General features: G+C 33.1%; 2 protein-coding genes and 3 non-coding genes across 8 annotated transcripts; 4 read left to right on the top strand and 1 right to left on the bottom strand.

Annotated features, from left to right (window-relative positions):
• Positions 1-3,039: 3,039 nt before the first annotated feature.
• Positions 3,040-3,199, top strand: LOC146920265 (U1 spliceosomal RNA). The gene has a single exon (XR_015012983.1). It is a non-coding gene; the product is annotated as a U1 spliceosomal RNA (small nuclear RNA).
• A 1,040-nt stretch (positions 3,200-4,239) lies between these two features.
• Positions 4,240-12,643, top strand: LOC146920266 (uncharacterized). 4 transcript variants are annotated; one of them, XM_085713672.1, is made up of 2 exons: positions 5,696-6,363; positions 12,460-12,643. In XM_085713672.1, the coding sequence occupies exons 1-2, from the start codon at positions 5,696-5,698 to the stop codon at positions 12,641-12,643; spliced, it is 852 nt and encodes a 283-aa protein (XP_085569798.1). The 4 variants fall into 4 exon arrangements, with proteins under 4 accessions (XP_085569796.1, XP_085569798.1, XP_085569799.1 ...); XM_085713673.1 differs by having other exon boundaries at positions 5,696-6,319; positions 12,416-12,643; XM_085713671.1 differs by having other exon boundaries at positions 5,696-6,229; positions 12,317-12,643.
• Positions 7,975-8,134, top strand: LOC146920267 (U1 spliceosomal RNA). Its single transcript, XR_015013017.1, has one exon. It is a non-coding gene; the product is annotated as a U1 spliceosomal RNA (small nuclear RNA).
• Positions 12,644-14,262: 1,619 nt separating the features above from the next.
• Positions 14,263-14,346, top strand: LOC146920268 (small nucleolar RNA Z159/U59). Its single transcript, XR_015013079.1, has one exon. It is a non-coding gene; the product is annotated as a small nucleolar RNA Z159/U59 (small nucleolar RNA).
• A 4,506-nt stretch (positions 14,347-18,852) lies between these two features.
• LOC146920269 (uncharacterized) lies at positions 18,853-20,107 on the bottom strand. Its single transcript, XM_085713674.1, has one exon. It carries the CDS (start codon positions 19,996-19,998, stop codon positions 19,081-19,083), a length of 918 nt encoding a protein of 305 aa, XP_085569800.1. The 5' UTR covers positions 19,999-20,107; the 3' UTR covers positions 18,853-19,080.
• Positions 20,108-21,143: the final 1,036 nt, after the last annotated feature.

Raw genomic sequence — 21,143 nt, forward strand, 5'->3', positions numbered from 1 at the left:
GCAAATAGAAACAATACAATTTTGTCCTATATATCTGATCTTTTTATTTTTAATTTTAAATTTGAAGTGTCAACTTTTCTCTGAGATCTGAAATGACTACTACTACTACTAATTGTTTTGGTAAACAAATAAAACTCATTAATAAAGGGTGTAACTTGGGCTTAAATGCTGAAAAAGATGATAAAAAATGTTGCCACCTAAAACAGGATGATGTAGCCAACAAATGAAGTCCAGCATCAAGAGTTAATCAGTAAATGAAAGTATTAAACAAGATAACATAGTTACATAAGCAGTATTCAAAGCAGGAAAATATAAATCTAATCAAAATGAAATAAACCAAAGTTCTCTTTATAGTGTTATTTAAGCAGGTGGATGACCGAACTATCTAGAATATTGTATGTAGCATCCATGATCAAAAGTTCAAAACCAAGAATCTGAAGGACAACATACAGGGCCTTAGGCATCAAATAAATTACTAAAGCTTTCATAAAAAGGCATTAAATAAAAATGTTACTGGTAACTAATTCAAAATATTACTGTATGGTTCTGAAAATTATCCTTCAATCAAAATTTTGGTTATATAAAAAAAAAAAAAACTAATCAGGAGTATCAATTAAAATTACTTAAGGTATCAGACGTTTTTATATCGTAGCAGGTTTACTGTGTTTTGCTTCTTTAGAATGAATCTGCCCTTTGTTATATAAGTCCCGCATCGGTCTGCTTAGAGTGGATACTATGGAGCTTGTTGTATAAAATAGAACAACCCGCTTTGCCAAAGATTCATAGCGAAAGTTCAGTAAGACTACGACTTGAATTTAGCTTAAGTGTAGTGGTTGAGTGCTCATTAAGCATATGATTAAGGGCTGAAGTTCAAAAATCTATGTTTTAACATGGACCTCAATCATTATTTTTAAGCTAGCTCAAGTTGTACTGTCTGCAACATATTTACTTGGATGGGATCATAATCTGTTGTTGTGGGGGCCTGTGTTTGTGAGGCCCCTTAAAAAATATATATATTAATGTTAAATGTATGCAGTATAAGTCGATGTCTAATGCAGAATATTAGGTTGTCAAAGTCAAGAGTTTAGTAAATTCGTTTTGCCTATATCATAAACTTGACTAGTAGACACGCACGAGCTTGTTTCGTGTCTGTAATGTCAGAGGCAAGCACTTTGTGAAACTCAAATACAACTTTGAGGTCTCGAGTTTGAACCTTGGCGAAGATATCCAACCTAACAATATTACCATTGTCAGCTAGAACTTACGGACTAGACTCGCACAAGTTTACCTCCTTAAAATAATATTATAAAATATATATTTTTATTGTATGAGTCAGGATCCATCGACACCATGTTGATTTTACCCATAATTAACTACATACTAGATATGCATCAGATTAAATAAGCATCAGTTAGATAGGATTAGATTACGGCAGTTGTACTATCACTTAAAAGTCTCCGGTCATTCATGTGCAACCTTAATCTTCACAAGATGTACTATCACTTAAAAGGGTGCTTAAAGATGCTTTCACACACTGCAGCTCATTGAAATTCTTCAAGTTCTCTTCTCATGATATGATCCTCTTGCCACCCTTAACCATTTGGTTAACTTCGACTTTGAAGCAGGTAATGTCAAGAAGGAAAAAAGGGATCAGAAGATAGACATGTTTCTAACAAAGACTTCCCTTAGCATTCTAATCAAAGCAGCGAGTTCATGATCTTCATTCAACAATGGAGATGCTTAAAATTCTCCAATCTTAAGAAAAAACTATGAAGATTGAACATAATGTAATTGGAAGAAAGTATGGACAAATAGACAAGAGAGAAAAGATTTCATTTCATTTTACTACTATGCACTTAATCTTCAAGTCTGCACTATTAAAATCCACTTGGGTTGGCCTGGTGGTATTGGCTTGGGACCTGGGGGTGTGCTCCTCCTCGAGGTCTCAGGATCGATTCTCCCTAGTGCCAATTTAGGTTGGCTAGTTTAGATTCTTCAAAATTAGATTCTTCAAAATAATTCCACACCAATAAAATTTTGCTTAGGTTGGCTAGTTTAGATTCTTCAAAATAATTCCACACCAATAAAATTTTGCAAAAATTAATAAGTTTAATGGTGTAGACTTTTTTTTTTTGGCTAGTTTAGATTCTTCAAAAAAAAAAGTCTGCACCATTAAACCTATTAATTTTTGCAAAATTTTATTGGTGTGGAATTATTTAATAAATTTGTTTTTTTTTTCAAAACTCGGTTTCCTAATAGCTTCTTCAATGTTTCCAAATTATCAATTGTGTCGTTTACAAGTGATTTTTTTTTTTAAACTGTCTGTTTTTATTAAACCAATGGTGACAGTAAGTCAAAAGCCTCAATAGCTTAAATATGAGGGGTTTCTTCAATCCAAACAAAATCAACAGAAGACATAATAACAAATTTAGCTAAGAAGACAACTGCTTGATTCGCAACATGGCAAATATGAAAAAAAATATCAAGTATTGAAATTTGATTGGAGTCTTTGAAATCTTCAGCTCCTAAATAGGAGCTTAGGTTTTGGAACTCGTTGATAGCAGCAATGAGATTAAATGAGTCTGATTCTACTTTAAGCTTGAGGAACAACAAGTCCTTCACAAGCTCTATCCTTTTTAACACTGACATGCCATCTACCACATCTGATACTGGTAATAGCGGCGTACATAAGCAACCTGCAGAGACAACTACTACCCGTGTCGCTGCTGTCAGCCCGCACTTACCATCCTTATTAGGCCCTGCTGCATCCACATTAAGTTTGAAAAATCACTTGTGGGTAGAGTCCATCTAATATTAGACAACCGGCACCCAAGTTCATCTACTCATGACCTTTGCTGTTATAAAGATTATGACATAAAGATAGACCTGTTGATATAAAGATTATGACATAACTTTGCTGATAATAGACCTGTTGTTGAGTGCAACTTGGATAGTTTTATCTATGTCCCACATCGGAAGTTTTATAGTGAATGCTATGAAGCATGAGTTATAAAAGAGAATTGTGTGATACACTGTAACATACTTACCTGGATGGGGTCAATGGGTGATCAAGAATGCCCATGGCCTAGGCAAGTGACCTTCATTGCACTTTGGAGGGGTGCTAGCCTAAGGTCTACCCAAGTGGTGGAGCCTACATCATAATTTGTTGCTGTATGGGCCTGCGTTCGCGCGGCCCTTCCCAATTTTAGTTTAAATATTTACAGTTTTATCTTAAACTCATGTGCAACCTGTGATGGATGTACTATGGGGGAAGGTACTGGTTTTCTTAGGATCATAACTTAATGAAAGTAATTATAACATGTTAAGTATCAATCATATAATCGTAATGTGCGGTTGTAATTACCTTTCTTGCATCTTCTCCTTTTATAAAGCAGTTGTTGATGATTGAGAGTGTTTAAATCTGCAGGCTGATTTGGTTGGGAAACTATCCAATGGAAGCTACTTACCAATCTCTAGAGACCAACATATTACCAATCTTTAGAAAAAAAATATGAAGCTTGAACAGAATGTAATCGGAAGAAAGCATGAACGGTTTATAAAAGAAATTCATATTGAATGAATGTATGCTTATAAGTTGATGTATACTGCAGAAGATCCAAATGCATTCCGTCTTTAAAGTTTTCACTAAGAAACTTCATAATTTTAATAATTAGCTGTAAACTTATAAAAACATAACAGTTGATGACAATTAAACAAGAAGGAAAAGTTTTTTTTTTTTAAGTCAACCACATCACTAGAGTTACTACTAATTTTTTGCAAAAGATATATCTTCAAACTAGCATTACATTGCAACTTAGAAATATAACAGTAAACTGTCTGTCAATCTGTCATGGCAAATCAATTAACTCCTAAAACCAATGTTCCTCTTTGTATGCGTCTATTTAACTGTAAACTTAATGTTGAAGGTTTTCATATGAATGGATGTGTACTACATAATATGGAATGCATTCCATAATCTTTTAACATTTTCAGTTGGAATTGTACAGGAAGATTGAAGTACCAAACAATGTCTTAAAGCTACCAACATAGATTTTGCAATTTCAAAGTTTAAAGTTTAGCTGTTGCAAGTTACAAGTGCTTTTTGATTCCATGTTATCATTGCTTTTGTTGCTTCAGGACTATGAATCCATTATGTAGAAATATAGGAAGTTAGAAACTTTTGGCTTTCATAAGAATTTTATATCTTGTTACTCGCTTCCACATGCATGCAACCCTCTTTGATTACTCAGGAATCCAGCAAACTAATTAAGATGTCCTGTTGATATATGCATGTCAATGGCGGTACAAGTTCAATTGATCGGATGAAAGCTTCCACTTGTAGAGAGAACTTCTGTGGTCTGAGAATGGCTCGATGAAAACACTTAAGAATCTCTCAAAGAGGCCTGATGTGGATGAGACTAACACTTGATCGAAGATTGTTGGAGCGCCAAGTTCATGAAATTTTACCATTCCTTTTTACAAACATGAGTACTTAAAAGGGTACTTAAATATGCTTTCACATTCAGGAACTTACTGAAATTCTCCAAGTTCTCTTCACATTAAGCTATCCTCTTATGCATTAATTTTGCCATCCTTAACCATTTGGTTGAATTTGACTCTGAAGCAGATAATGCCAAGAAGGATAAAAAGGACTGGAAGATGCTTGAAACAATAATTTCCCTAAGCACTGTTATTAATGAAGTGAGCTCATGATCTTCATTTCAAAATGGATTTATTCCAAACTCTCTTTCCATCTTCTTCAATGTTGTGATCAACTTCCTACAATTCTTCTTCATCTTATTTGACACACTCAATATATAGTACCAAGCAATTCATGCTTCATTCAACAAAATAATGCAGCACATGAGTTTTCCTTAGAACGTGGTAAACTTGTCACGTTTATTCCAAACATTATGCATTAATATACATACCATAATGATAACAAAATGGATTTGAGGTGTATATGACTTGGCATGTCCTCCGAGTGTTGGTAAACAGAAAACCTCATTAGTCACTTTTTTCTAATATATATGAAGAAGAAAACAAAGTCTTATTTTCAATTCAGAGGTATCTATTTGCTGGCACGTTCCATTGTTGAGAAGCTACAACTGCTATATGATTTAAAGAATGGATTTCAGAAGGATGAGATCCAGATCTTGTAGGATATACATGACCAAACACAGACAGCAATATCAATTATAAGTATTTTTTATTTTATTATTACAATTGAAATGATGAATGTATGTGGCACCAATTTTTTAATTGAAATGATGAATGTATGTGGCAGCAAAGGAGGCAAACTAATTGGTGACTAATGAGGTTTTCTGATTGCCAACACTCGGAGGACATGCCAGCTATATTGATCATGCACCTCAAACTCATTTTAATATCATAAGTATCTTGCAGAATATCACATGCAATAGCATTCACATATTCACAATGTTGGGAAAACATCTAACAAGCTTACCATATTCAAAGGGGAATCATGCAGGCACCACATGCTCTACACCATCACCAACAAGTGCTTCATATTTTATTAATTTCATTATTATATGAATTTAATAATTATCCACCAATCAATATGATGAATACCTCTTATATAAATAGAGAGTCAAGAACTTGGTAACATCACAAACTTAGAGCTTTATAATTATCTTAGAAGAAAAAAAGAACAAACTATAATTTAAAGAGAAATATGGCAAGCAACAAATACCATGTTCGCTCAAACAGTTTTCCTTCTCAATCTCATCCTAACACCTCAAGATTAGAACAAGAGCTAACCAAAATTAAGACATGGGAAACCACATCAACATCGACATCTGATTCAATTACCAATGGCCTTTCCTTTCTTGAAGATTTGTATATTTCTTTGGAAAATCTTCTCAATATGTCATCAACACAAAAGGCCATTGCTCACCGTCAAGGTGAGAAATTTGTTGAAGAGTTGTTGGATAGTTCAGTGAAAATTTTGGATATCTGCGGCATCACAAGGGACACCGTGTCACAGATTAAAGAAAATGTTCAAACACTTCACTCTGCTCTTAGAAGGAGAAAGGCAGATTCAAGCATTGAAACAAGTGTAGCAGAATATAAATTCTTCACAAAGAAGATGAAGAAGAATGTCACAAAGTTGATCACATCTTTAAAACATATGGAAAGTAAATTTGGAGTTTCCTCGCTTTTGAATCAAGATGAAGACCTTGTTGCAGTGATTACAGTTATTAGAGAGGTCATTGCAATGAACATGTCTATCTTTCAATCCCTTCTGTCTTTCTTGGTTGGTTCCGCATCAAAGTCAAAGGCAACCAATTGGTTTAAAGTGGCAAAATTGATGCATAAAACGACAATCTCATGTGAAGAGAAGTTGGAGAATTTCAATGAATTGCAGTTAGTTGATGCATCTTTGAGAACCCTTTTAAGAGAAGGTTTAAATGTTTCAAAGGATGCACGTGAAAGATTTGAGGCTTTGGAGAATGCAGTTGAAATGATAGAAAATGGTTTGGAGAATGTATTCAGGCGTATGGTTAAAACTAGAGTCAGTCTTTTGAACATTATGACTCTATCTTAGAGATCTACTCAGGATTGAAAAATTTTGCACAGTTAATATGTATATAAATACTATGTGTACAATTCAATAGAAATACAATCAAATAGAAACAACAAGTTTTTGCTCTATATTTCAGCTCTTTTATTTTTAATTTGAAGTTATAGATTATTGTATTATTTGCCTGAAAACTACAATAACTGATTTTTTTTGTAAACAAACAGAATCATCAATAAAAGTCGTAACTAAAACTTAAGTACTAGTTGTGTTCAATCACTTGTAGCAGAAAAAATAAGATAAAAAATGTTGCAAGCTCAAACAAAAAATTGGTTCCACCAACATAAAATCAAAGATGATGTAGCCAACAAATGAATTCCAACACCAAGACATAATCAGTATCTTAAATCACGGAAGGATGAGTATTGAGTTCGGTTTTTACCCAAGAGAAAAGGAAAGCAAAAAAACAGTATTAATGGCTCAAACGTGTCTATAAATCTACATCAGTAGCAGAAATTTCCTAAACCAGTCGACTATAGTTCTGCAACCTTTTAAAGCTTCTTATCCAAGACACAATGCATCCAAGCAGTACCAATTTGATTATTGACCAACCCCCGCTAATACACTTGAACTTGACTACATCGTGCGCATGATCTATTTTGTTTTGGTTTTTTTTTACTGGTGTATGTGTGCCATAGGGCACTGCTGAAATGTAGCAGTTCGCCAGTTCTTCCTTGTCTTGTCCAATGATCTATTTATTGATGCAAAATGACTTGGACTGTATGCAACTTTCAGAGGATATTTGGTGGCGTATCCAAGATGCAATGCCTGTAATTTTTGCATCTATGCGGTCCTCTTTCTCCTGCATCCTCCACCTGTACCAATTCATTTCTTTCAAGCCAGCACTACAATTTCTGGCTTTAACTCCTGTTGTTCGGCTACCCTTTCTAGGAATCCGGCTCTATCAAGGGTTGCAGATAATAATGCATCGGGGAAGTCAATACAACAGGACAATGAATTGGAAATTGATCCTTGGACGCTTTTAGAAGATAACGCTGGATCTTTCCCTTCTCCAAATAATGCTGCTAGCAAGGTGATGGTGACCATGATATCTTTCGAGCGGCGAGATGGCTTAAAGGGGCTGTAAGGGTGAGAAGGACAGACATCACGCATGTTGATGCTGCCAATGATGATAGTTCATTAACAATATGTTTTTATTGGTTTTGGATTGGAATAAGTTCTTTGTTGAGAAAATGAGTTGTCCTCACGGTTCTGGCCTGGTGACCATTAACATGTTGACCAATTATGGTCTTTTTTGTTTATTCCTCTTTAGAATGAATCGGTCCCATGTTATCTAAGTCCCACATCAGAAGTTTTATGGTGAATGTTATGGAGCATGAGTTATAAAAGAGAATTGTGTGATACCTTGTAACATACTTACCTGGATAGGGTCAATGGGTGATCAAGAAGGCCCATGGCCTAGGCAAGTGACCTTCATTGCACTTTGAAGGAGTGCTAGTCTAAGGTCTACCCAAGTGGTGGAGCCTACATCATAATTTGTTGCTGTTGGGGCCTGCGTTCGCGCGGCCCTTCCTAATTTTAGTTTAAATTTTTGTAGTTTTATCTTAAACTCTTCTTCAACCTGTGATGGATGTACTGGTTTTCTCTTAGGATCATAACTTAATGAAAGTAATTATAACATGTGTGATGTTAAGTATCAATCATATAATCGAAGCAGATGTAATTATCTTTGTTGCATCTAACACACACCTGTCCATGGTTTAACCCCTCCTGTTACCAATCTCTAGTCTCCTCTTATTTCTTTTTCGTACATCTTCTTTCAAATGGAATTAACATATTCATTGATTTCATAATAAATAGAAAGTTTCGGTAAGTAAATGATAATCGGTGGTTACATTTTGAAATAATGATTTCTCCTAAATAAATGTGTTAAACCCATTTCTTTACTATTGGTTCATCCGGGTATCAACGGGCAAGACTCCTTTGCCTTGTGCCACCTTTTGAAATATGACTCTAGAGTTAACCATTTGATACATTACAGTTTTCTCATTATCTAAAGCATCAAATCAAATACATGTCTAATTAGAGTTTCCCTTATGAGGTACCGTTGGAGTAGGGTTTGCTAAGTGATCGTATATTATATAGATGATCATTGGCTTGAGAATGCATACTGCCGAGTTTATAAGATTTGTAGCAGTTATGAACAACAACAACAACAACAACAAGGTTCCTTCCTAACTTTTTATATACTTCACAGCTCACTCTTTTGTTTAAATTTCACAATAGTCTCATCGTGGTTTTAAATGGTAGTTGAAGTCACGAGTACGATTGCGGCCACTACGATATTTCTCAGGATCGTATCTTCACTAAAGTCGTAACATAACGATTATATCATCTCATAAATCAAATTTTGCAGAAGTAATTATCTGTGTTAATGATTGAAATCTGCAGGCTGATTTTGTTGGCAAAATATCCAATGGAAACTACTTACCAATCTCTATAGACCAACATATTACCACTCTTTAGAAGAAAATATGAAGCTTGATGTAACGCCCCGGATTTTGGTCCAAGACATTACGCCTAAATCATTCTCATTTTTAGAAAATCACTACTATTTTTTTTTATTTCATCAATAATATATATTCTAGCAAAACCTATACAAAATTCTTTACATAATTTAACAAAAATTCTTAAACTAAATGTTCTTCAAAATCACTTCTGAAATTACAATACAATCAAAAACCCAATTTCGTCCCCGTACGCGCTTCAAGCAAAAACAGCAAAGCATACACCATGTCTTCTTAGGTACCTAAAATGTTGGTTGTAAGGGTCAATTTCCTTATCCAAATTGGTTCATACTCAAAGCACCAGAAACAATGTCATGAAATAGATAATATCAAAACTTATCAATCAAAAAGAATTAAGAAAAATACATTTAAGTCTTTAAGGTAAGGTTCATACACATTTCTTTTGTATATATAACAGTTTAATCACTTATCAACACACAAATGTATAATAGACCCAATGCAATGCAATGATGTGTAAAATGCATGCTCTTATATACTACATGATCCGGATATAATTCCCGCCACTAAGGCATCCACACAGAAATATAATTGCAATTCCCGCCACACAGGCATCCACACAGAAAATAATTGCAATTCCCGCCACTAAGGCACCACACAGATGGATATGCCATGCATGATCATGAAAATGCAGACTAAAACCCGCCACACAGGCACAACAATGCAATATGATATTATCCCGCCACTAAGGCACCACAAAGAAATATATTATTATAACCCGCCACACAGGCATCCACTAAGAAATAATTGTAACCCGCCACTAAAGCACCACACAGAAAATAATACCACATCATGCACACGACAAAAGAAGTCTTTCATAAAAAGCTTATTTCTCTTCTTATTATTTCAGTTCGATAACAATCTCAAATTTTACATGCAACATCCATGAGCACATACCCACACATAAAAGAGAATCAAACTTCAAATAACAAGTCATAGACACACATATTTCATGAATAATAAGCAAGCACCAATTTTATAGTCCACCAAACTTAGCTGCACAAGCATTCAAAATAGGGAGGCATTATCTCATCAAGTATAGTAGTGTACTATCTCACTGCCATAATCCTACAAAAAGTGGCTCCCGAAGTGAAAAATATTAAGACTATAGTATGTTTGCTCTAAACGATAATTAGCCACCCATATACCACAAATTTAGACATCTATTAATTCATTCAAGAATGATTTGGAGCACTAAAGCTATATCTTCTTATAACACATATTTTCATCTTTTTCCTTTCTTTAATTTATCAAAAATTTATCATTTCTTTCCTAACATCACAAAAACATAGCAAGCATAATAATATAAAACATATCAGTTCACATCATACACAACTTTCATATAGAACATAATTAAGAATAATCACTATTAGAAAGGATTAAATTTTACCAAGAAAATACATTTTTAATTATTTTCCTTTTTAAAAGACAAGAATTGCTACCTCTACTTAATAACAAAGCCCTAGCACTTAGTATGGACGTATGGGGAAAAAGCCCTTACCTGAGGCACTTTTCTTCCTCACAAGACATTCCTATGATTGTATCTGAACTGAAAGCACGAGCAAGTTTCTTGACCCCAATCTCACCCATAAAACGAGTTGGACAAGAGAGTGAGAGACTTAGAATGAAACCTGGTAATAGTACTTTGAGACAAGGCCAACTCTTTAAAGGAAAATGGGACTTAATATTAAAATACGAACAAAAGAATGGTAAGGGAAAACAACATGACTTTACCTTAAAGACTATGCACAAAGATGAAGTGGTTCAATGAACAAGAAGGTGGGTGATGTTGGCGTGAAAAGGTTTTTAGTGATGGGTGGCACTAAATGTTTTTCTTCTTTTCGGTTTGCTGTTGGCCATTTGCAGAAAATAACAAGTAGTGGTTCCTTTGGAAATTCTTAGGCTTAGGCATGGTAATTTGGACATAGCTGCTGGGTGGGATATAAAAATGAAAAGGCTACTGCGATAGAAGGAATTGATTAAACCAATAATTGTATAATAGGAGAATGAACGTAGTCAGGAAATCAATTCTTATATGGAACGGTCTATTGAACAGGGAATAGAGGGAGCATACTTGTTTTTCTACAACTACAAATTAATTAGTAGCTATATAGAGCTTATTATTCCACTACACCAATCCACTAACAGAACATGGGCTGTAGAGAAGAAACCAATTCCTAAATAGTGGGAGTTACTAACTAATAGATAGGAACAATTAATCCTACTAAATATGAGAGCTAATCAGAACGTGGGAGTTGTTATTACTTCTCTCAAGGAAACCAGTAAACCTAAAAATTAGGAGGCAACCAAAAGGATGTGTACTATATAGATCCCTAAAAAAAACGTGTACTCGTGTGTGTATATATATATCACAATGTCTAACACAAGAACTAATTAAAATAACTGATTTAATAATTAATATAATACCAAATTAACTTTAAAATAAATCACAACATAAATGCAGCAATAAAGAATTAGAATAAAAATACATTTAAGAAATGATTATCTTATTATTTTTTTCCCACACCAAATTGATTTATAAAAATGAAATGGTTTGAATAATAGATGGAATTAAATTCTAAATAATTATTCAAAGTAGAAAATGTCAAGGTTTGTCTTAAATTTTTCACGCATAAAATAAATTGTTGAACACTAAATGACGAATTGAGAAAATTATTCAAAAGAACATTTATAAAATATTGGGATGTTACATTATTTTCCCCTTAAATTAGTTTCGTCCTCGAAACTAGAAGGTAGTCAAAATCAGATGTAAAGAAAATATGAAGTCAAATGTTCTAACAAATGAATAAAATGAAATATTTATCTACATATCAAAATAACTTTTGCAGGTCTTACATTATACCCCACTAGAAATAAGTTTCGTCTCGAAACTATATAATAGTAAATAAACTATTAGGATGGACTTTATAAAAACCATTCAAACTTTATAAAAAAATCAGCCAAAATAATTTAAAATAATTTCCAAAAGATGGAAAACTAATGTAAGGTAGTCATTCAAGAAAATAACCACAGATCATAAAATTTAAGAATGGAATAAAACATCTAACGACGACTAAAATTAAACACCATGTTTTCGCTGCGCACTCTGATTTCAAAAAATAGTCTGTCAGCAATCATAATGGTAGTTCATATTACAGTTCTCAGAGAGGTGATTGCAATGAACATCTCTATCTTTCAATCCATTTTGTCTTTCTTGGTTGGATCTTCATCAAAGTCAAAGGCAACAAAATGGTTGAAAGTGACAAAGTTGATGCAAAAGAGGGTAACATGTGAAGAGAACATGGAGAACTTCAATGAATTGCAGTGTGTCGAAGCATCTTTAAGAGCCCTTATAAGTGAAGGTTCTAATGTTGCACATGAAAGATTTGAGGCTTTGGAGAATGCAATTGAAAGTATAGAAAATGGTTTAGAGAATATATTTAGGCGTTTGGTTAAAACTAGAGTCTGTCTTTTGAACATCATAACTCTATCTTAGGGACCTGATGAGATGAGGATTGAATTTTTTTTGCACATTCAATCTGCATATAAATATTATGTATACAATTTAATGGTAATACAATCAAATAGAAACAACACATTTTTGTTATATATTTTGCTCCTCTATTTTCAAATATTAATTTGAAGTTATATTTTTTTTTCTCTACAGTCATTAGTTTGAAATTATGAATTGACTGCAATTGCTAATGGTTTTTAGTAAACAAACAAAATTTATAGATTAAAGGTATCCTCAAATCAGCGTAGCAAAACCATCAACATGCCTAGACAAAAGCTAAACACCATATTTCACAAAATTTAAAGAACATCCAAATTTCTGCATATATGCTCAACTAAATCTAATTTTGCATAAAAAAAAAGTGTAGCCTTATTTTGCCAAACAAATTCTAAATACCCTATTTTCTCCGCAACTAAACAATTTTAAACTTCAACATAAACAAAAGGAGAAGAAACAAGGATTTTGATATATTGTTATAGAACTTATGGAAAAATATTTTCCGGTAGGTAGCCATCGAAAGTTATATTCCAAAAGATTTTGATTTCTAATAGGCATATACAGGGGTATTTTTTGGTTTTTGGGAGGACTTGGAAGTCTATAGAGCAAAATTCTTTGAAAATTGTTGGATAGACCTTTCAATTACTCAGAGGCCTCTCAAAAATTCAAAAAGACCCCTTTGGAAGGTTACAAATCGAACCTAAGGGATCTCTATGATTTTAATTTATATATGAAGAATGGGTGTTTAATATCTTCCACTTTTGTACTTTGGGCACAACATTGTCAAGATGATGCAAAGCTCTAGGAACCTAGATATATAATCATAGAATTCTTAGTTATAATGAACTGGGTTGGGTGACGGGTAATGTGATCATTAAAAATGATGATGTGATGATTGTTGAAAACCTTGACAAGAAAGAGAAGGTTGTTGATGATAAAAAGGTTGAACATGGAGTAAAGGTTGAAGTTGGTAGTCTTAGAATTTAAGTTTGTAGCATACACTTTGGTGCGGATTAGTTCAAATGTATAGAACTATAGAACTTAATACATATTTTGTGTGTGTATTGATTTTTTATATAACTATAAATGTTTTTTTAGTCAAATGTTTACTTTATGAAATTTGGTTAAATTTACAAAAGCATTTTATATGTCTTGTTAGACTTAGGAGTAATTCGGATTATATAATCTAAAATCTACGGCTAAAAATTACTTTTGGGTATGTGGAAGCAATATTAGGAGGCTTGAAGAGTAGTTTTCTAGTTTTTAGGGTACCCAAACCAACCTTTAGCAATGGGCCTTGACATTAAACTCGGGTCTTGATCCATCAAAAACAAAAACGCCACACACAACAACTAGGGTTTTATGTTTTCACAGTATAAAGCAGAGGTCGCTACCATTCATCTGCCTTACTATCTTTTTTCTTTCTCGATTTCTCATAATGTGTGTACAGTCTCATCATTTAATTTATGATAAATCAATATTCCATGTTTGAATCTAAGTTTTGATTTGAACTGTTATTTTTAAGCTTTTTTTATGTTGGTGGTTTTGTTGTTAGCTTAGGTCTTATATTTGTGTAAGGTGTTTATTTGTATTGCTATGAATAAGCCTCTGATGATGATCAAACACATAACTTTCGTTCTTCCGAGTTATCTATGCGGAAATTTTATGGAGACCTGAACTGAAGAGGCTTTTATGTTTTTTTTTTTTCTCTTCTATTGTTTTTTCTAAAAAAAAATACTGATTTAGGAACCGATCCATACAGACTGAACCACTATGTTGCAATCTATGATGCAATGCAATGCAAGAAGAGCCTCACAAACTCACAGAAAGAGACTGGTTAATCATGTCGGTAACCATGTAATCTTGAATTTGGACAGTCACGGTTGTAGGAGGAGAATAAAGCTCGGCTTTCCAAGTTAACGGGGGGCGGCTAAGTTAACTTGTTAGCTGTTAGCTTTCTTGCTGAGCTTTTCTCAACGCCTATGGATGTGATTGTTAAGTTCAAGCTTGTATGAAAGTTGCTGAACAAAATTTGTAATCTTAAAACACAATTCTGCATCGGCCGTTCGAATTTTGATGCAAATTACACCGCCATTACAAATGTAATTTTGTAGAGTTAGAATTACTCTGGACACTTCAAATGCACTTATATGATATAGAAGTAAAATCAAGCATTTACTGTCCGATTGGATTGACTTGTTTTAGAGTTTATGTAAATAAATAAGTATTAATGTATTACTATTTATAAACTTGTTAAGATAATTTATGAAAAATTAACTCTTTATAAGTTTATAAACTTATGAATTAACATAAAAACTTATTTATTTGCATAAACTCTTTTTTCATAAGCTCAATACAAACTTATAGTAGATACAAATGAGATAAGTTAGATGGTAACATATAGGTTAGTTGATTCAATTTTTAGTATTTGTTAAAAATTAGTTGTTGAAATAGCTTATAAAAATGAAATAACATAACAAATGTTTATTTAATTAATTATTTTTTTATTTTTCAATTAAGATTGTTGGAATGAAAATTAGATAAAAAGTGATAGCTATAAGCTATTGAATTAGCTTAATAAAACACATTATAACTCACAATATTTTAAACTCGAGAGAAAATGACAATTATTATAGTTTTTTTTTTATACAAACATATAAGCTATAGAACAAACTCAAATATTTGCTCAAAAAAAGACCAAACTCAAATATGTATCTTACCAAACAAACTTAAAAGAACCTCTACCAAAGAAGCTGAGAGTAACATTTACGATACTTTTGCAAAACGTTTATACCGCTTGGCGCTAACCCCATCAATCCCAAGCCACGTAAGTTTTATTTTTCTATTAACTAATGTCATTCACGATTTCTTTTTTTGTTTTTTTAAGGAATTCACGATTTCTTTTTATTTACTAAACATAAATTTTTTTAGTGATCGTGAAGTAGGAACCCCATAAGTTGAATGTTGATGTTTTTAGTGATCGTGAAATAGGAACCCCATAAGTTGAATGTTGATGTAAGTTGTACCGAAGAGGGGTCATTTGGCTAAGTGTTACACGACTAGGGTCCAAAATAACTATTTTTCTCGTTAGATATACACAGTGTGTAAGTTGGACAGAAGAAGGTAAGTGTTTGACTTTTTTTCTGACAAAGTAAGTGTTTGACGATTGAAATGAAAGGAGAGCGTTAAAAATATGTGGTTGTTAAAATTGATGGTGGAATGTAGTAAGTTTATGTTTTTTTTTGGATATGAAATTTTCGATTATTGTTAAGACGAATATTGGGATTTACTCTTTATTTCATAGTTATGGTCGAATTTGAGGCAGGGTGCGGAGGACCACTGTCCTAGATCCAAAAAAAAAAGTCTAAAATTTGGGCCTCAAAATAAAATAAAAGTTAAGGGCCCATTAAGCCCATCATATGCTGCAATTTGCGTAGTGTATTTTTAAAAAAAAAAAAAAACTAAATCTAATATTGGGTTTTTTTTTTGACAAGACTAAATCTAATATTGTTGAATAAGAATTTTCCTTTTGATTTGCAATTGCATTAATATACTCCCTCCGTTTCAAAATGAGTGTCGCTCTAGCCAAAAAAATTTGTTTCAAAATGAATGTCGCTTTACATTTCCAATACAACTTTAATTTTTTTCTTCCAACTTTACCCTCAATAAATACTCCAACTTTTCTCTCACGCAATTTCCAATGCAAATTTGTGTTTGTCTTTTTTCTTATAAAGTAAAGGGCAGTTTAGTAAAAGTGTTATATTCAATGATTATTTCATCCTATTTCTTAATCTGTGTGCCAACACCTAAAACGACACTCATTTTGAAACGGAGGGAGTATATTTTTAATTATGGGAAATTACACAAACCTCCCCTAAGGTTTATGTAAATACATTCAACTTCCCCTCTATTTTCTCAAATAGCAACAACACCCCTACCGTTAGTCTCCATCCATCTTCCGTTAAAAAAATGCAAATGTTTCATTTTCAATTAAAAAAATTGCTTTTCACCTAATTCTGCAATAAATTCATCCATTGGCCCACGGCCTGAATCTAATCTAATTTAATGATTGCCAGACACCATAAGAACAAGTTCCCCAATTAAAACATACAAAAAGAGAAAAATATGACTTTTTGAATATATAAGAAGTCCATCTTCAAAGTTCAAACTACCTTTGCCTATTCTGCTAGAAAAAGAGAAATACATCATCGACACAACAAGATAAATCAAAAACAAAACAAAAAATAAAAAAAAAATACAAATGGAAGTAGTAGATTGAAAAGAAACAAAATCAAGATAAGCCACTTTGTTGCTCACGATAGGTAGAGGAAGGGAACAAGAACAGGAATGATTGGAAAGACCTTGTTGATTTCAAAGTCACCAAATTCGATGTGACACATTACTGAAATACCTCTGCCGTAATCGACGGTGGCACTAATGAAAAAAGAGCTAACAGAAACGAGAAATAACAGTCAAGTTACTTGTTATTCCGATGCCGATAACAATACCAGAGGTGAAGAAATTGAAAGACCTTCACATGAAGGAGGAGACTGGAGTTTGGTCATACGGCTGACAAAAAAGATGTTTCCAGTGTTAACCTAAAAACAAACGGTGTTAAGTTTCTAAGGGAGGTATCCATGTATTTTAAGAGACTTTAAGGGAGGTTAATGTCTATTATAAAACTAGAGGGGATGTTTGTGTCGTTTGAACAAACCTCAGGGGAGGTCAGTGTAATTTCCCCTTTTAATTATAAAGACTATACGTTGAACTTTGGATGATTTTGTATTAAAAATGAAAAAGTTCTCGTTGCATTGTTAAGTAATTTCAAAGTAGGGATGTCAATGGATACGGATAGTATGATACCCGTCCTCGTCCCGTTGAACAAATATGATACATATGTCCGTCCCGTACCCTCGTGGGTATCCATTATGCGGGCATTGAGGTATTCATAGACACCCATAAATTTTTGAATTTATTTATTTGTTTGTACAAAGAATAAGTTTTTTTTAAGTACCAAAAAATTTTAACTTTTAAACATCCATCCATTCAAAATTTCATAAATCATACATAATCCATAAAATTCATGATTTTATATAATCCATACAAATTCTTGAAGTAAAATAAAAGCGTAAAAACATAAGAAACATAGACAAAAAAATAAAATGCAATTCGAAGTAAAATACCCGATAATCACAAGCAATTTTAAGTTGTAAACCAGTCCATGGTGCGTGGGATAGTTCGGTGACCTGGCATATGAAGCAAAGGAGTAGATATGAGGGAGAGGTGGCTGAAGACTTATGTTTTAAAGAAGAAGAAGGATGGTTGCAATGGAAATTGAAGAAAAATAAAGGTAGGGTTGTTGGGGAAAGAATTTGTTTTTTCATGTGAATGAAGTGAAAACGGTGAACTTAATAAGATGAATTAAAAAATTATAATTAAATAGGTTATTAATGAGGAATCTTAGGCGGACGGTAAAATTTCTTTCAATAAGGTAACAACTTTAAGTAATAAGATATATAAGGATATTTTAGTAATTTACTTAATTTATTATCGGGTATCGGTACCCTTGGGTATGGGTACAATCAAATCCTTGTTCGTATCCATATAATAACGGGTAGTCAAATACCCGTTTATTATACCCGTGATACCCGTTTAACTACTCGTCTCATGCCCGTGACGGATTTTACCTGCGGGTATCCGTGGACATGGGTATTTTTGCCACCCCTATTTAAAAAGGAGAAAAGTTCGGGCTTTTTTTATTATTCTTTCATTTACAATGATAGATAATAGTTTCGAGTTTGTAATTGAAAAAAGGGTCAATCCAATATGAGTGTGCTCCCTTTATTCCTTGGAAACACAGTGGTTAACCCCTTCTTACATAATTGGTTAGCCTACGACATACGTACGTTTTTGAGGTATTGTTCGCTTTGGATTATGTGAGCACTCACAATTTTATTCTTTAAAAAATGTGACTCGTTGAATTGAGAAATATGGGTGTTATTTCTAAACTACCTATAATTTTGATTACCAAACAATTTGAGACTATTTTTAATGTCCTAGGTTTTTTAAATAATTGTTTCTAATGTTTTTGGTTATGTTGGTGTGTATGCATAGCCAAAAATGAGTTGGGAGGGTTTAGAAGGAGAATACAAATTAAAATTTGGTTTGAAAGAGCTTGGTGGTAAGAGCTTAGATTAAAGGACAAAATTCAAATGTATTCAAACACGTTGTAAAATGATCATTACATCAAAGGTCCGATAATATAATTCTTTTTTTGAATGACCAATAATATAATTCTAAGACATCAATGGTCACAAAGCATTACAAATATCATTCTCTCATTCAAACATGGATTGAATTTTACTACAAGATCATTCTCTCATTTACAAAAGGACATTAATTTTTACTCCACCTATTTTAGCCTAATGAGCTAACATATTCAAACACAGCACTCTATTTTTTACCAAACATCTAAATATGCAATCTAATCCACCTTCTAAACTATCAACATTAACATTCAATCTCTCTAACAATCTTAATGCCCTTTGACCTTCACTATTAGAATAATCACTACTTTTATCTTTTCCAATAAGAGAACACAAAGCATTGTTTAGATCCTCAACCTCATTTTTGTTCTTCCCTTCTTTCTCATAAGAGAAAAACATCATAGGCTTCAACTTCGAAATCAAAGATGACCCTTTTGTTCCAAGTGCTGGCATAGACAAATAAAGTAGTACAGAACTTAATATAGATATAGTGATTGTGTTCACTTCTCTTAAAACTCTAACCAAAAATGCTAGTTGTTGATCTTGATCACAAAGAGAAAATGAGTTAACTTTGTTCTGCATTTTCTTTAGCTCCAAAAGTTGGTATGAAATTTTCTTCTTTGCCTTCTTTCTGAAATTTTCATAAGAAGAAACACTGTTTTCAATGCTTGAATCACCTTTTCTTCTTCTACGTATTGCTGATTGAAGTGTTTGTATATGTTCTCTAAGAACCAACAATAAATCCCTTGAACACTCACAAGCATCTAGCAATGTGATTGAGCTACACAACGAATCTGATACGAGTTTTCCATCTTGGTAACGTCGAAGAGATTGTTGAGTTTGTGGAGAGTTGAAGAGTTCTTCCATACAGTTGTAAATCTCTGCAAGCCCTACTAAGTCACTCTGAATTTTCTCTGCTTCCAAATGAATATTGCTTGAGAAAGAGTTTTGATGATGTGGTTTTAAATGGTTTAAAAGTTCTTCAATTCTTTGAGAAGAAGGGTTTCCTCTTGTAGGAAAACTAATGGACCTTATTGGTTGATGTGTATGAGGAAATTTTGAAATGGCTTCCATTTTTTTTTTCTTTGTTGCTTGTTTGAAAGTTGTTCCTAAGAAAAGGATATGTTTGAGTGACAACTAGCCTTTGTTCCATCTTATTTATAGGAACGTGGTTAGGGGGCCTAATTATAATATCAAAGTTAGAATAATATCATATTTTATTTGTTGAACCTAGTATCACTTTTACATGGTTAATCTTTAAGGTATAAGGTATTGAAATTTATTTAAAGGGTTTGGTTGAGTCTGACTAATAGTTACTCGTTACGAAAAATATCTCTCCTTGAACCGAGCCCAAACATTTATTGGGTTGCGGTAGAGGGGTGTGGGGGTGAATCTCCTAATGTACCGTTAAAGGTAACTGAAAAGGAGTGAGTATGATTAATTGAAAAATGTATAACTAACAAATTATTACAACTTTAAACTATCAAAATAAAAATGAAATATTAACCATAAAAATGTACTCAAATGAGTAATGACACTTAAAAATGATGAGAGAATCTATTATAAGGTTTGGTATAATATATCTATAAATGTGTGACGGCATAAATCCATTTCAAATGATATTTTATGAACCTGAACCAATTTAGAATATAATATGTGTACATGTGATGACAAGTTTTGTGACCCTATGGTTCATATGGTTTTCTGACAATTTAGGCCAGCAAGTCGGTAGCTCAAGTCAATTTATTAATCCATGGCCACAACATGAGCAACGTAGAGTTTTCAGAAAAATTGTGGTGAACATTACGAGAACGTAAACATTGCTGCCTTGCTGGGGTTTGTGTAGGTAAAATGAGACATAGAATTATTATAAGGTAATAAACAACAAGAAATATTAGCATCAAAATAATAGAATACTAAATACAATAGAATAGAGAATAAGTAAACTTATCGATTATTGACTGAGGCGTGCACGAAGCACTGGGCTTAAGAGTATTTCGCCACCCCGGATAGGTTACCCGATGCGATAGGTCTCATAGCTAATACTCCCCAGGATACAACAGTCACATCTTGCTAGCACCGCACGTGAATTAGCAAGGTCTCAGGAACTACTCTTGGATGCTCAAGGGAACTGATTTCTATTATTTACTATGTAATGTTTATTCACGTATGGCTATGGCTGCTAGTGTAAATTCTCTCTTCCTCACTCTTTCACAACC

Source organism: Medicago sativa, chromosome 5, assembly GCF_051527215.1.
Source record: "Medicago sativa cultivar Bolivia chromosome 5, Bolivia_mono, whole genome shotgun sequence".
Lineage (NCBI taxonomy): Eukaryota > Viridiplantae > Streptophyta > Magnoliopsida > Fabales > Fabaceae > Medicago > Medicago sativa.